This window comes from Microtus pennsylvanicus, chromosome 5, assembly GCF_037038515.1.
Source record: "Microtus pennsylvanicus isolate mMicPen1 chromosome 5, mMicPen1.hap1, whole genome shotgun sequence".
Taxonomy (NCBI): Eukaryota; Metazoa; Chordata; class Mammalia; order Rodentia; family Cricetidae; genus Microtus; species Microtus pennsylvanicus.
Genome location: NC_134583.1, coordinates 109,612,185 through 109,626,772, shown reverse-complemented (window position 1 = coordinate 109,626,772; position 14,588 = coordinate 109,612,185). Strand labels below are relative to the sequence as shown.

Below are 14,588 nucleotides of genomic sequence, written 5' to 3'. Positions count from 1 at the left end.
GAACATTTTTTCAGAACCTTTGTTTCCAGAGTGCCCTGTGTAGCAGAGGAACCTAAGGCTGTCTTGGGAGCCCATTCATCTTTCAATCATTGCCTTTATGTTCTTCAGCTATTAAATAGGAATATAAATATTTTCTTTTCAAAATTTGCACTTAGCACACTGCTCGACCCAGCAGCTGTTCATTAAACCATGGCCATCGTTTTTATCTGTTAAATCGAGATGATACTAGCTCCAGTTATCTGCTTCTGTGTCTCCTCTTCCTCCTCCTCCCTCTCACCTAGCCCTGACTAGCCTGGAATTCTCTGTGTAGACCTGGCAGGCTTCTAATTTGAGTAATGCCTCCCTTTTGTGCCTCCTGAGCGCTGGGTTTAGACATGGCAACCTTTTTTCTTTCCCTCTTTCTCTTTAGTAAGGCAGGATGTTCGTCTTATATCCCACTCTGTAAGCGAAACAGAGATCCTTCAGTGGACATCCTGTCTAGTGTCCGGATTACAGGCCTGTTAGTCCACTGCCGGTTGTGGAGTCTTACTTCTTGTTTTTGTAACCAGAATCTTACTTTTTCAGAGGTAAATCGAGTCATTGCCTTCATTTGCCCAGTGCAGGATTAATGCCTCATGCAATCTGTTTAAAGCGGCCTTGCACTTTTCTCTTGCTTGGGGGCTGCTCATTTTTAGTTTCACGGGTGTTTTTCCGTTTGGCTATCTGCTTGCCCCAGGGTGGGGAGCATCGCCACCACGCTCCGCCCCGGCCACCAAAGATCACTCAGACTCCAGCGCCCGGGCGCAGCCGAGCGGACCAGCCAATCAGAATAAGTTTGGCCCTCTGCAGGTTCCGTCCGCTCACTAGGAGGCGCTGCGGTGGCCGCGGCGGCCCGGGCTGTCGCGGGCCGGGGCGGTTGGGGCTGTTGGCTGCGGCTGCGGCCATGGAATGGAGTTCCGAGTCGGCGGCCGTGAGGCGGCACCGCGGCGCCGCGGAGCGTCGGGAGGGAGAGGCTGCCGAGCCGCACCGGGAGCGAGAGGCCTCGGCGCCGGAGGACGCGAGCGGCGGCGGGAGGACGCGGAAGAGGAGCACGGAGAGCGGAGGCGCGAGCCGGGGCGCGGGGACCGCGCTGTGCGAGGCGCGCACGGTGCTGGCGCTCGCGCTCTACCTGCTCGCACTGCGGGCGCTCGTGCAGCTCTCGCTGCAGCGGCTGGTGCTCAGCCGGCCCGCTGGGCTCCAGGGCGAGTTCGACGCGCGCCAAGCCAGGTACGGCCGACCGAGCCGGCTGCTCGTCCGCTGCTGCCCCAGGCGGGGGAGCCCGGCGTGGGGGGACCCCGAGTCGGCGTGTCCCGCGCCGGTGAGCCCCGGGTCAGTGAGCTCTAGGCGGGTGAGTCTGGCGCTGCGGCGCTGAGACCTAGGGCCCTGGGCGCACGTGGGTGGGAAGTGGGATGGTCCTGTGCGTCCCTCTCGAGTCTGAATTGCGGGTATCCGGGGCTTGCAGGCTCCCCCTTTTTTGCTTTCTCGGGGTGGCCAGGTGGATCGGGTCTGCTTTAACCATCCACTGCCCCGCCTGCAGATGATTAGTGGTTAGCACGCCCCTGTCATCCGTCCCTTTCTGGAGCAACTTGCACTTTTTACTTTAGTTAGTTCTCTTGAATTTAAAATGAGACGGGAGTGGGGTGTTCGTGCCAAGACTGCATTCATTATAAAGTCTTTTGGGGATGGTGTTGGGAAGGAGTAATGCAGTGTGCTGCCTTCCCAAGCACCACAGCTCCCAAATCCGGAAGCTGTGGAAACTCCTCAGAAGCCACCGGTTCAGAACTTTGCCCACAATTTCTGAAGTTCGCGGACGATCTGTAGTTCGTCCGTATTACGTACTGTATAGGATTCAACCTTTTTAAACGACCTCAGATGTACTAGGGAAGGTGAATTCTTTGATATTGTAACTTGCGTCATAAACCAGATGAAACCTAAGCGAGTAGAAAGTTTTTTTAACGGCGGTCGTATTTTAAAAACTGCTCCTTTGGATGTAGCGTGTTGAAAACTTAATTTGTTAAGTTTCCTTGGTTTTCCTTATCATCGGTTTCGGCCACTTAGACCCAGTAAGGAACAATCCATAACTAGCCTGTGATGTGTTTTCCTGCCTAGCCTTCAGCAGTCTCACGTATTGAATATAAATCCTAGACTTGGTACTGATTTGATGTGGGGGCGGGTCAATGGAAGAAGATTTGAAAGCATTAACTGCTGGGATGCAATATAAAGTGATGAAACTTCCAGGTCATGTCTGAATTTATGTATTTATGTATGTATGTATGTATGTATGTATGTATGTATGTATGTATTTATCTATCTTAAAGCGCCCTGAGCCCTAGCACTTGAGAGGTAGAGGCAGGCGGAGCTCTGTGAGTTCGAGGCCAACCTGGTCTATATAGTGAGTTCCAGGATAGCCAGATACCATGTCTTAGAAATGGGGAAGGGCAGTGTATTTTTTTTTTCCTTTATGTGAGAAGTCAAAAGAACTAAACTCTGAGGTAGAAAGGAAGTGATGTGGGATTTCCCTCTGTATGCTGTGATTATCATTGGTTAATAAAGGAATTGCTTTGGGCCTATAGCAGAGCTATAGGGGAACAGAGCTAGGCTGGGAAAAAGAAAGGCAGAGTCAGAGAGAAGCCATGTAGCCCGCCAGAGACAGATGCTGACCGTTAAGCCACTGCCACGTGGCCGATACACAGATTAATGGAGATGGGTTAAATTGATATGTAAGAGTTAGCAAATAAGAAGCTAGTGCTAATGGGCCAAGCAATGATTTAATTAATACAGTTTCTGTGTGATTATTTCGGGGCTGGGCAGTTGGGAACCAACAACAGCCTTCCTTCTCCAGGGAAGCCCAGTGGGATGTTGCTCAGCCCCGCCGCTCCTATTACAACACGAGATGTGTTCCTCTCCAGTTTGCAGGAGTTCCTCATCATTGTTCTTTTGATTCCCCCAGGGATTATCTGGAACACATAACAGCCATTGGCCCCAGGACTACAGGAAGTGCAGAAAATGAAATTCTGACAGTCCAGTACCTTTTGAAGCAGATCAGACTGATTGAAGCACAAAGCCAGAGCCTACACAGGATCTCAGTGGACATACAGAGGCCCACAGGCTCCTTTAGCATTGACTTCTTGGGCGGCTTTACAAGCTACTATGACAACATCACTAATATTGTGGTGAAGCTGGAGCCCCGGGGCGGAGCTCAGCACGCTGTACTGGCTAACTGTCACTTTGACTCGGTGGCAAATTCACCAGGTATGTACTTGATTTTTAGTCATTTAAGGTCACTGCAGTCCAGGAAGTTTACTAACGGAGCCCCAACCTGCCTGAGCAGTTGTCGGGACCATTTTTCCTAGACAGTATTTTCTCATTGTGATGGAAGGCAAGCTAATTGATACCAGTGTAGAGTCTAACAATTTAATATTCCCTTAAGTTCTTATTGTTATTACTACTGTTATTGTAATTACTAAACAGTGGCCCACAAACCCCATGACAATACATGAGCTGTTTTTGGTAGACTGAAGTAGCCTTACTGGTTTACCGATGTGTCTGTCCACTTGTAAGTTCTTACACAGCCAGGGGTTGCAGTAGGGGTTGCTTTGGGTGTACTGGGTAAAGCATCCCTGCATTAAGGGATACGTGGTTTGGAGGACTTTACTTTTGCAGTTTCTGATCACTTAGAAAGTTAGAGTTACTGCCCACGTGTCCACTGAGGGCATGGCATACTGGTAGAATACATTGTGCTTGGAATAGACATTGGTAAGACAAAAAAACTTGATGCTTAAGACAATGACTGACATAATACATATTCGTCAAATCAGCAAGAATCTCCTAAATTGAACTTTAACTTTTTATTGATTCTTTGTGGATTTCACATCATTCATCCCAATCCCACTCATCTCCCCATCCTGTCACTTTGACCCTCTGCCCTTGTAGCCTCCCCCAAAACAAAATTTATAATAAACCAAAATTAAAAAATAAAAATAAAACAGAAAACACATTAAAAAAAAATCTCGGCGTGGAGGCTGTAGCGTGGCTTAGTGAGTCACACAGTCCATACCGTCTTTACTTATAAGTGGTCATTGCAATGAGTCATGGGGTGTTGTGAGAGGAGGAGCGGGCTGCGTCCTGCTGCCCGGCTAGCTTAACTCCTGAAATAACCACACAGAAACTGTATTCATTTAAACACTGCCTGGCCCATTAGCTCTAACTTCTTATTGGCTAACTCTCACATATTTGTTTAATCCATCTCCATTAATGTGTATCGCCACTTCACTGTGGCTTACCCGCATGAGTCTAACCAGCGTCCTTTTCAGGCAGGAGATCCATGGTGTCTGCTATTCTGCCCTTCTTCCCAGCATTCTGTTCTGTCTACTCCACCCACCTAAGTGCTGCCCTATCAAAAGGCCAAGGCAGTGTCTTTATTCAACCAATGAAAGCAACACATAGACAGAAGGACCTCTTACATCAATGGAGAACTTGTGTTTTTTTTTTTTTAAATATAAGATTTCTCAGAAACATGTCTTCAGTAGTTTGAATAGTATTTCATGTGTCCTGAGGCCAGACTCTGGGTTTCTTTCTCCTTGCAGTAGCACCAAAGAGTGCAACCTGCATTGGCAAGATTAATGGTAAGAAAAGTATTTAAAACTTCCTTCAATTGTTTGATAGGGTATTGGTTGAAATGCATGTAGCAAAACCTAAAAGAGGTATTAGGCTTCCCCAGAAGTTTCACAAAAAAGCATTGCAATCAACAGTAACAGCTTGGAGGTGGAGAGATTCAACTATCTTGAAAGTTGGAGATCAAGTTTTCCCAGAATGTGGAGGTATTGATGTAGTGGTGGGCCACAAGGATTATTTCTTGCTTTTTTAAAAAAAATATGTGTTTATGAGATGCTTATTTTATTTATGTGTGTGTGTCTGTATATTTGTATGTGTGTGTGGATGTACTTGGAGGCCAGAAGAGGCTGATAGTTTAGGCATCTATGAGCAGTTGTGGCTGGTGTGGCTTCTGGCATCTGAATTTGGCCTCATGATGAAGCAGCACGCTCTCTTAACTGCTGAGCTCCAGAGATTTTTTTTTTGTCTTGTTTTGTTTTGCTTTTTGAGATAGGGATTCTCTGTGTAGCTTTGGCTGTCCTGGAACTCAGAGATCTGCCTGCTTCTGCCTCCAGAGTGCTATAATTAAAGGTGTGTACTGCCACCGCCTGGCTCCAAGGGTTATTTATTTTTTTTGTTTAGAGATGGCAATGTTTTTGAAATAGAGTGAAACAAATCACTATTGAAATGCTATTGTATGAAGTCTGCTCATTGTTTTTAAGTCCTGAAATCTTTTATCATGTAAGTAATGGCCTCTTACAGTGGCCTCATGTCTAAACCAATGGCATGCATTGTCTCTAAAATTGTTCTCTATATACTCAAGTAAACATTCACAAATAAAGCATGCAAAAAGAAAAAAAAACCCAGCTAATGTAGGCAGGTAAGAATAGAAAGTAGCATTTACCATGGCATCCTGAGACTTTTCAACTTAAGAAGACCCCTTTTCTGACTTGTCACCTCTGATCATACTGAGCTGGGGTAGGTGCTGGGCCTTCTGGCCAGGAGGAGAATATCTGAGGATTGTTAGGTCTTCTTGGGCTTATTGCCTAATTTATTCTTTAACTTCTTAGCTGTTAAATGGCAAAATAGTAGTTAATTTGCTAATAGTGTTGCTGAAAGGATTAACTGTGAGCAAAACATTAGGATGACGTCTTTGAAGGAAAATCTTCCCTTGTTGGTACCATTGATAGCAATACTTCTGGACTGCTTGAATATACAGCAGGCCCAATATAACCATCTAGAATTACATAGGACATAAACTAGCCTTAACCTGATGAAATGATTTTGCAACTGGACATTCCTTTGCATTTAGAATATACTCTGCTTATTCAGAACCAGTATCCACACATTCATTTTTAAAAGGGCAGAAGTGCCTTAACTTATGCTAGGGACACTACAAAGCCACCCACCCTGTGCTCATTATTAAGATGCTTCAATTGGAAAGGGACACCTAATACTGTGGCTATTTAAGAGCATTGTATTAGAAAGACAAATGTAGAAACCCCTTGATTTTTTCTTTTTTTAAAAAGATTTATTTATTGTATACACAGTGTTCTGCCTGCCTGCATGCCTGCATGACAGAAGAGGGCACCAGATCTCATTACAGATGGTTGTGAGCCAGATTGTGGTTGCTGGGAATTGAACTCAGGATCTCTGACTTTTTCTTTACATTTCATAATTCTTATGTGGGATGGATCCCTGTAAGAAAAGATAAATAAGAGAAAAAGCAGACAAGGCTGTTTCCACACGCAGGTGTATCTGGGCGATGCCAGGGGAAAGCGAACCGTTTCTAAGAGGTGCTTCAGCCCTGCGGCTTAGATGTTGTCATCAAAGAACAAAACTTTTTTGAAAAGTGACAAAGACAAGACAGATGGGGTGTAGCTTAGTGGAAGAGTGATCACCAGTATGTGCAGCCCCAGATTCTATCCATAATGCTGCTGAAAAACCGAAACCAAACCAAAGCAGGAAAGGAGAAAGGACCTGGTGTCTGTGGCAGCAAACGGTGGAGGTGACAGGAATGGGAAGTAAAGTCCAGTGGTGAGGTTTGCTGTCCGAGGCTCTTCAGGGCCTAAGGTTGTCTTTGAAGATTAACCTTTGTCCTTCCCGATAAAGGGGAGGCGGACACCTGCAGAGATTTATGCTCTGCTTTTAGGCAAATGGGAGGAGGGCAGAGAATTTATTTTCTATCCCTTGGATTTCTTAGAGTACCCAAACGCCTGTGTTCAAGTACCATATTTTTTGAACGGTGTTTTCTGCTCTCCTCACACGGTGCCATGTGTACAGCTTATATGTGGGGTGCACCAGTGAAAAGACTTTGGAGAGTTATTAGAACACACCCCCTTTTATGCAGGGTCTCATGTAGCCCAGGCTAGCCCTGACCTGGTCCTCAGATGTAGCTGAGGACGGTCTTGCTGAGTGTGCCACCATGCATCCTTTAAATGACTAAAGAGATTTTTGTTCTTTTTTCAGATTGAACCTATGGCTTCCTGCATGCTAAGCGATGTTCTATTTCTAGTTTAAAAATCATTTTTTTACCTAAGATTTTATGATACCCATACTGATAGTGTGAAGAAAATATCTGCCAATAATAAGCTTAAGAGTAGCTTTTTACACACTCATCAAATAGTTGTTACCTGTGTTTGTGCGCGCGCATGCATGCACCTACCTGCTGGGGATGGAACCCAGCACCTGGGCTTGCTGGGCAGATGCTCTATCACTAAGCTGTCCTCAGCTTCAGAAGTGTTATTGAGACATCCTGAGCAGTGTAGTCTAGGCTGGCCTGAGTCTTACCAGCAACTCTGCTTTAGCTGCCCAAGGGCTGGTTAAAGCTCTCAGCGGCATATCTGGATGCGGGAATTGATACCAATTAGAAGTAATGTTATCTAGAGAACCTCATTTATCGCCTCAGGTCTGCTGCGGTGCCAGGTCATCGGTAAAGGAGACACTTGAGTTATTTTGGGGTGGCTTCAATTTCAGGGTTGGTTCTAAATGGAAAGGGATGTCAGTTAATCACTCAGCCTTTTTACTGTCCTCTGACTTTCACTTAAAGGGATTTTGACCCTTTTCTGGGTCTCATCTAAGACTAGAACCAATAAAGTAGGGGAATATGAATGGGGAATTGGTCAGTCAGCCCTTTAAAGGTAAATGTTTTTGAATTTCACTTTCACTTTGAATAAAGAAAAGTCTTACTGCTTGCTTTTTTTTAAAGGACAGTTTCAAATTAAAAAGAATGTTTATTTCATCTGTTTTCAGAAAAGTGACGCACAGCAGCTCTGCAGCTTGTCCCCGGCTCTAACTAACTGTGACCAGGCAGCGGTTATGCTGTTCTGCTCTGACTGCCGGCTAATAATAATCAGTCCAATAATCAAGAGAGGTGTCATTAATGTTGTTTCTTTCTGAGCAGAAGTGGGGTATGGGATTTAACAGAGCCTCAAAGCAAGCATTTTATTTTAGCTGGTTACACAGCCTTCCCTAAGTTTTCAGAGAAAGGGGAAGACTAAGGCGGGCTGTTTTCCAGGGCCAGACAGTAGGGTTGTCTTGTATAATCTGTGCAAAACCTGTGAGGTGGAGCCGTCATCTGCTCTCTGATCAGGAAATAGTGAATGACTTCCTGCTCTGAAGTCCCGCTGAATGCTGCGGCACCCGGCCTCCCCGTGTGCACATCTAGAAGTGCTGCCTGCACTAGGGTGGTGTTTACTCACCCCGAATGCCCTTTAAACTGCCATTATGAGAAAAGTCAGCTCTCTAGAAAACAGAATTGGTTACTGGACTCCAGTGTGCCTCCCGCTCTCGTTCGGTCCAGTTTTACTCCTTTTCCACTGCAGCCCTCCTCCTCGCTACATTGGATCCCCGTATTTCATTCTATGCTGGTGAAGGATGAGGACCCCTTTGAACATGCTAACAATATCACGAGCGACTAGCCGTACCTTCTCAGTGTCGTCAGATAGCCGTCGGCTACTTTAGTCCTCACAGTGCTTTTGAAACACAGCAAGATGGCTCAGTGCTTAAAGGTGCCTGCCACCAACAAGCCCCGCTGCCTGAATTTGGACCCACATCATGGAAGGAAAGATTGTCCTCTGACTTGTATCTGTGCGCTGTCAGTACATACAAATATTAAAATTAGTATGATGATTTTCTGACATAGAGGCTGGCAGAGTGGACTGAGTGCTGTACCTTTTCAGTGCTGGATCAGGGTCCTAGGTCCCTCTTCTGTGTCTTATCGTTTGGTGCCTTCTTTGTACCGTTCCCTTACTTTATCCCTTCAGAAAAGCCCTGAAGAGTGCTTCTTCATCCAGTGTAAGCATCCATCACAGAGAGCTGCTCCCTCTGTAAACGTGAGGTGATAGCGTGGAGGAAGTAAGACTATTCCAGAGGATAAACTCCAGCTGGCCTGTGGCCTTAGCTGGTTAATTCCCTAACACAGACACTGAGTGTGTACTGTAAGCTGTAGTGAAGAGGCGGGCAGGCCTGCTTTTCATCCCACCCAGCTCCTGCACTGCTAGCTTTACACCCGAAATAACAACACACAAATTGTATTCATTTAAACACTGCCTGGCCCATTAGTTTCAGCCTCTTATTGGCTAATTTTCACATCTTGCTTTAACCCATATTTAGTAATCCGTGTAGCACCATGAGGTGGTGGCTTACCGGGAAGATTCTAACCTGTGTCCATCTCGGAGAGGAGAAGCTATGGCGTCTGCCTCACTTCCTTCTTCCCAGCATTCTGTTCTGTCTTCCTCGCCTACCTATGTTCTGACCTATCAGGCCAAGCGGTTTTCTTTATTAATTAACCAATGAAAGCAACAGATAGATAGAAGACCCGCCTACATCAGTAAGCATGGTCCCGGGTACCATTATGTCATTGAGTAGATCACTTCTGTCTTTATTGGGCATAGCTGTCACCCTGTGACAGTTATGCTTCTGGATGCAGCTGTCAGGATGCTCTGAGGGGAGAGCCGCATTCCACACCAGCACTGAAAGCCACTGATGCTCCCAGAAGTGACTCTGTTTCTCTGACTCCAAGGTGCCAGCGATGATGCAGTTAGCTGTGCAGTGATGCTCGAGGTTCTCCGAGGCATGTCCGTGTCGTCAGAACCCTTGCAGCATGCTGTAGTGTTTCTCTTCAATGGTGCTGAGGAAAATGTCTTGCAAGTAAGATTTCATTGTTTTAAATATTTGATTTGAATAATAGTGAGAGTAATAATGATTGGTAACACTTATTGTGTTTTATTAGTAATATGAGTAATACTATAAAATAATATGCAAAACAAATACTGTACTTGATAGTACTTTAAAAATACCCACGAATGCAGACATACCCAGTATGTTAGAAACACAACTGAGAACAGCTCATCTTGCTAGGATGTCATTCTTTTGCTTGTTTTTCCCTGAGGACAGTGTTTCTTTGGTAGCCTTGACTGCCCTAGAACTAGCTCTGTAGACCAGGCTGGCCTCATGTCACAGAGATCTGCCTGCCTCTGCCTCCTGACTGCTGGGATTAAAGGTGTGTGCCAGCACTGCCTGGCTGTTTTTACTTTTAGTTTTGGTACAGGGACTTGCCGTGTCTCCCATGATGGCCTGGCACTTGCGATCTTCTTGCCTCAGCTTTCTGAGTGCTAGGATTACAGGCATGTGCCACTGTGCCCAGAAGAGTGTCTGATTCAAGGGCTTCTTAATGTTATAATGACTCTCTCCTGAGAGTCTTTAGCCTTTGAGTTTCGGAGAGATGATCTGAGGAAGGTCTGACAGCAGGAATGGCCAACCATATGGATTTCGCTCCTGTATTTTCTTTCTTTTAACTCTGGCGTATTCTCACAGTGGCTTTCCACTTGGCCAACTGAACACCATTATATACAGGAAGATGTCTTTTGGAGTCTGCCTTTGAGAAGTGTTTACTTTGCTCTCATAGTCCCCACCTTTTCAAGATAGCCATTCTGTCATGCAAATAAGCAATATAAAACCATATTTTAACCTACATTTGTTTCTCTCCTCATCAAGGCTAGTCATGGTTTTATTACTCAGCATCCCTGGGCCAGTTTGATCCGTGCATTTATTAACCTGGAGGCAGCAGGTGTAGGCGGGAAAGAACTTGTGTTCCAGACAGGTAAGTGAGGCTGCACTGCGCGTTTCAGCTCAGTTCTAACCTTAGGACGGTGGGGCGTTTTTCAGTGTCAGTAAGCTCTTTAAGGAGCAGTCTCTTGAATGAGATTAGTTTTTAAGGTGGGAGATAATTTTAACTTGTCTTTGTGAATTTTTTTTGGTGTGTACATGTGTGGTATATGTTCGTGTGTGTGTGTGTGTGCGCGTGCACATGCTTGTGATAGCTAGATGTGTTAACATCCAGTGTCTTCTTCAGTTGCATTCTACCTTATTGAGATACTGAGTCAGGGCCTCTTGCTGAACCTGGAGCTCACCCTTTCAGCAAGGCTGGCTGGTCATTGTTCCAGCGGTCTTTCTGCTTGTCCTTGTTAGTTTTTTTAAACAAAATAATATGATCAACATTTGGCTTCTGTATAGTACTTATTTATATGCAATATTGTTTAAAATATCTTATGTACATTAAGTTATTTAGTTCTCAAAGCAACTTGAGGAATACATGCTGCTATACTTCTACTTTATAGATGAAGAATAGAGGCAGGAGGGTTTAAATAGTGAGTATAGTTGGTATAACATGGTTTGAACCTGAGCGATTCGGGTTCAGACTTGGTTCAGAACCAGTTAACTGGATTGTAATATGTGCTGGTTGTTTCCTTTTTTTGGCAACAGGACACGGACATAACTATAAAGAGAGCCTCAGCTGAGGAGCCACCTCCATCTGATTGGCCTGTGGACATGCCTGTTTGTTTTCTCGTTAATGATTGATATGGAAGGGCCCAGTTCACTCTGGGTGGTAGCACTCCTATGCAGGTAGTCCTGGGTTTTATAAGAAGCAGGCCAAGCAAACCATGGAGAGCAAGCCAATAAGCAGCCATTCCTCCATGGCCTCTGTTTTTAGATTTTGCCTCCGGATTCCTGACTTGAGTTCCTGCTTTAGCTGCTGTTGGATGGACTTTAACCTGTAAACTAAACGAACCTGTTTCTCCCCGTAAATTCCTTTGTCAGTGTTGTATCCCAGCAGCAGAGAAGCGAATGAGGACATCATATAAAATGTAGTAAAGTATAGAATGCTTTGCATTATGTTATTACAAAAAGTGTAATAAAATTAATATTCAGCTGGGTAGTGGTGGCACACGCCTTTAATCCCAGCACTTTGGAGGCAGAGGCAGGAAGATCTCTGAGTTCGAGGTCAGGCTGGTTTAGAGAGTGAGTTCCATGGCAGCCAGGGCAACACAGAGAAACCTGTCTCGAAAAAAATATTTAAAAAAATCACCATCCTATAATGGTGAATATTATTTTTATTAATTATGGATGATTTATAAGGATTTAAAATGACAATTATGAATTAAAATGAGAAAATTTACTCAGTTTAAGGGATTTAATTTTATCACTGAATTAATTTTAAAAAAATCAGAAATGGAAAGCAACCATTTCTATTTAGAAGTTCTCTGTCAAATACAATTTTATTATGTATAATTATATATATTTATTATAATTAATTAAATTAAACATTATGCTCAATAGCCAGAGAGAGTTTAAATCTTAGGCTGAAACTTTCCTGAAGATAACAGGGTAAATCAATAAGTACCGTATCCTTGCCATCCTAGCAGAACCTAAAGCTCGGCTTGCTCAGCCAAGTCCTGCCTCTGCTGGAAACCAGGGCAAAGCATCAGTGCATTTGAGCCGCACACAAAGCTTCTGCCCAAAGCTGCTTTTGTTGTTGTTTGAGTCAAAATGATCTTACTGGTTTCCCTGGCTGCCCTCGAACTCCGGATCCTTCTGCCTCTACCTTCAGAGAGCTGGGAGCCTAGGCATGTCCTACCATTCTGACTTGTCTTAATGGCGAGTAGTGTTCTGGGTGAGGTGACTAAGGTGGTAGAGACTTTCTCTAGCATCTTCAAGAGGCATGCTGTTGTTTAAGTTTTGAAATTACGCTAAGTGTTTTTGTAACCTAAACAGTACCATAATCCACTACTCTCTCAAACTTACTTTACACTCTTACTCTCAAGATGGATCTGTATTGTACTTCAGTTACACCTTTAGGAAATTCAGGGTTGCCAAGTCGGTGGTGTAGGCCTTTAACCTCACTCAGCCTATGGTGGGCTGAGTTGGGCGATCTCCAAGTTCCAGGTCTATATAGGGAGTTCACACACACACACAGAGAGAGAGAGAGAGAGAGAGAGAGAGAGAGAGAGAGAGAGAGAGAGAGAGAGAGAGAGAGAGAGAGAGAGAGAGAGAATTCAAGGTCACAAGGTGAGATACAGCAGTATTTTTTATTTAACTCTCAATCTTTTCTATTTTCTCCTTAATCAGCAGGAAGCAGCTGAACTCTAATATCTACAGAGAGAGGTGGCTGCTCTGCACCCCTCCACCTCATTTCTTGATATCATCCAGGATAGGAGGAGCACATTCAGCAGCTCCCAAATGAAAAAAGAGTAGCAGAGCTCTAAGCAAGGAGTGCAGTGAGTCTCACCTGCTGTGAAACTCCTAGGCTGTTCTAGACAACAGTGTGCCTCATATTTCCCCTGCCAGACATGTATTATAAACTATAACTTATGACCCAGCACCCTGTTCTGTGCTCTCCACCCAGAGAGAATGCCCTCACTGCCTGTAGACGACCAGCTCTCCTGTGGTGCTGTCTTCTGGAAAGCTCATTAGTGTTTCTGTGTTTGACCAAGAGGACAGCGCCCTCAGGCCAGCAGATAGAGATTGTGTTTGAGAGTGTGTGCCAGGTGGCCATCCTCAGCTTTTCTGTGTGTGTGAACCTTGTCCTGTCCTGGCTTTTCAGACAAAACAGTTTGTACTCTCCAGCACTCCATTGTCATCTCAGAGGGAAATGCTCATTTGGGGAGCTTTCGGTAGCTGGAATAGTCATTCTTAATGGCAGAAACAGTGGCCCACCAGGCCAGCACCATAGTGAGTCAGGAAGGCTTGCTGACATCATTTTTGAATGATGTTAATAAAATACAAACTTATAAAATTTGAACAGATTAAACCATTAAAATATGTTCCATTTTGAAAAATTCAGGCTCTACCAACTGATTATAAGAAACTGGCATTTGCAGCACTCTGAGAAAACCAGTGTTATAATTTGCTCCACATTCTTCTAGGATATTTTAATAATGTGTATTTATGCACATGAACACATACATACATGATTTCCTTGTGATATTTTGTAACAGCAGCCTTCATTAGAATTAATATATATATATATTCAAATCATGGCTTATTATATCAATACATAATTTAAGTGTCCTCTAGTTCACTTACTTACTGTTAAAATTCAGTGTTTTTTTCTTTTAGGTATTTCCACATAGTTGTGTACACTATCATAATTCTAGAGTATTAAAGAAAATGTTTTATGTGTGTACTCATTTCTTTGTGAATGTGTGTGCGCATGTCTGTGCAGGTACCCAGAAAGGTTCGAAGAGGTCATACACCCTTGGAGCTGGAGTTACAGGTGTCTGTGAGCCCCTTGGGTGTTGGGAACTGATCTCTTGTCCTCATGTTTGAGCAGCAGAAACCCTAACAACAAAGCAGCCCCTCCAGCTCCGAAGACATTTCCATCACCCCTGAAAGAGTCCCTGTACTCATTGCTAGCTGTTGCTCACATTTCCTTGGTCGGCTGACCGTGTGTGGCTGTGCTGAAAGAGCTATCTGGTTAACCTTATGTTATGTTGTCTTGTTTCGTTTCAGGCCCTGAAAATCCCTGGTTGGTCCAGGCTTATGTTTCAGCAGCCAAACACCCCTTTGCTTCTGTGGTGGCTCAGGAGGTTTTTCAGAGTGGAATCATCCCTTCTGATACTGACTTTCGAATCTACAGGGATTTTGGAAACATTCCAGGTATTCTGTCAGTGGTCACAGGCTATTGTATTCAAAGG

General features: G+C 44.5%; 1 protein-coding gene across 2 annotated transcripts in view; it reads left to right on the top strand.

The window, feature by feature from the left end:
- Positions 1-850: 850 nt before the first annotated feature.
- The window catches only part of Ermp1 (endoplasmic reticulum metallopeptidase 1), a 31,828-nt gene continuing 18,090 nt past the window's right edge, over positions 851-14,588 (top strand). For both annotated transcript variants that reach the window (XM_075973809.1, XM_075973808.1), the window contains exons 1-5: positions 851-1,245; positions 2,969-3,270; positions 9,635-9,762; positions 10,609-10,714; positions 14,404-14,550. In XM_075973809.1, the coding sequence (XP_075829924.1) occupies positions 923-1,245; positions 2,969-3,270; positions 9,635-9,762; positions 10,609-10,714; positions 14,404-14,550 (1,006 nt within the window). In that variant the 5' untranslated portion in view covers positions 851-922. The remainder of the gene's footprint in view (positions 1,246-2,968; positions 3,271-9,634; positions 9,763-10,608; positions 10,715-14,403; positions 14,551-14,588) is intronic.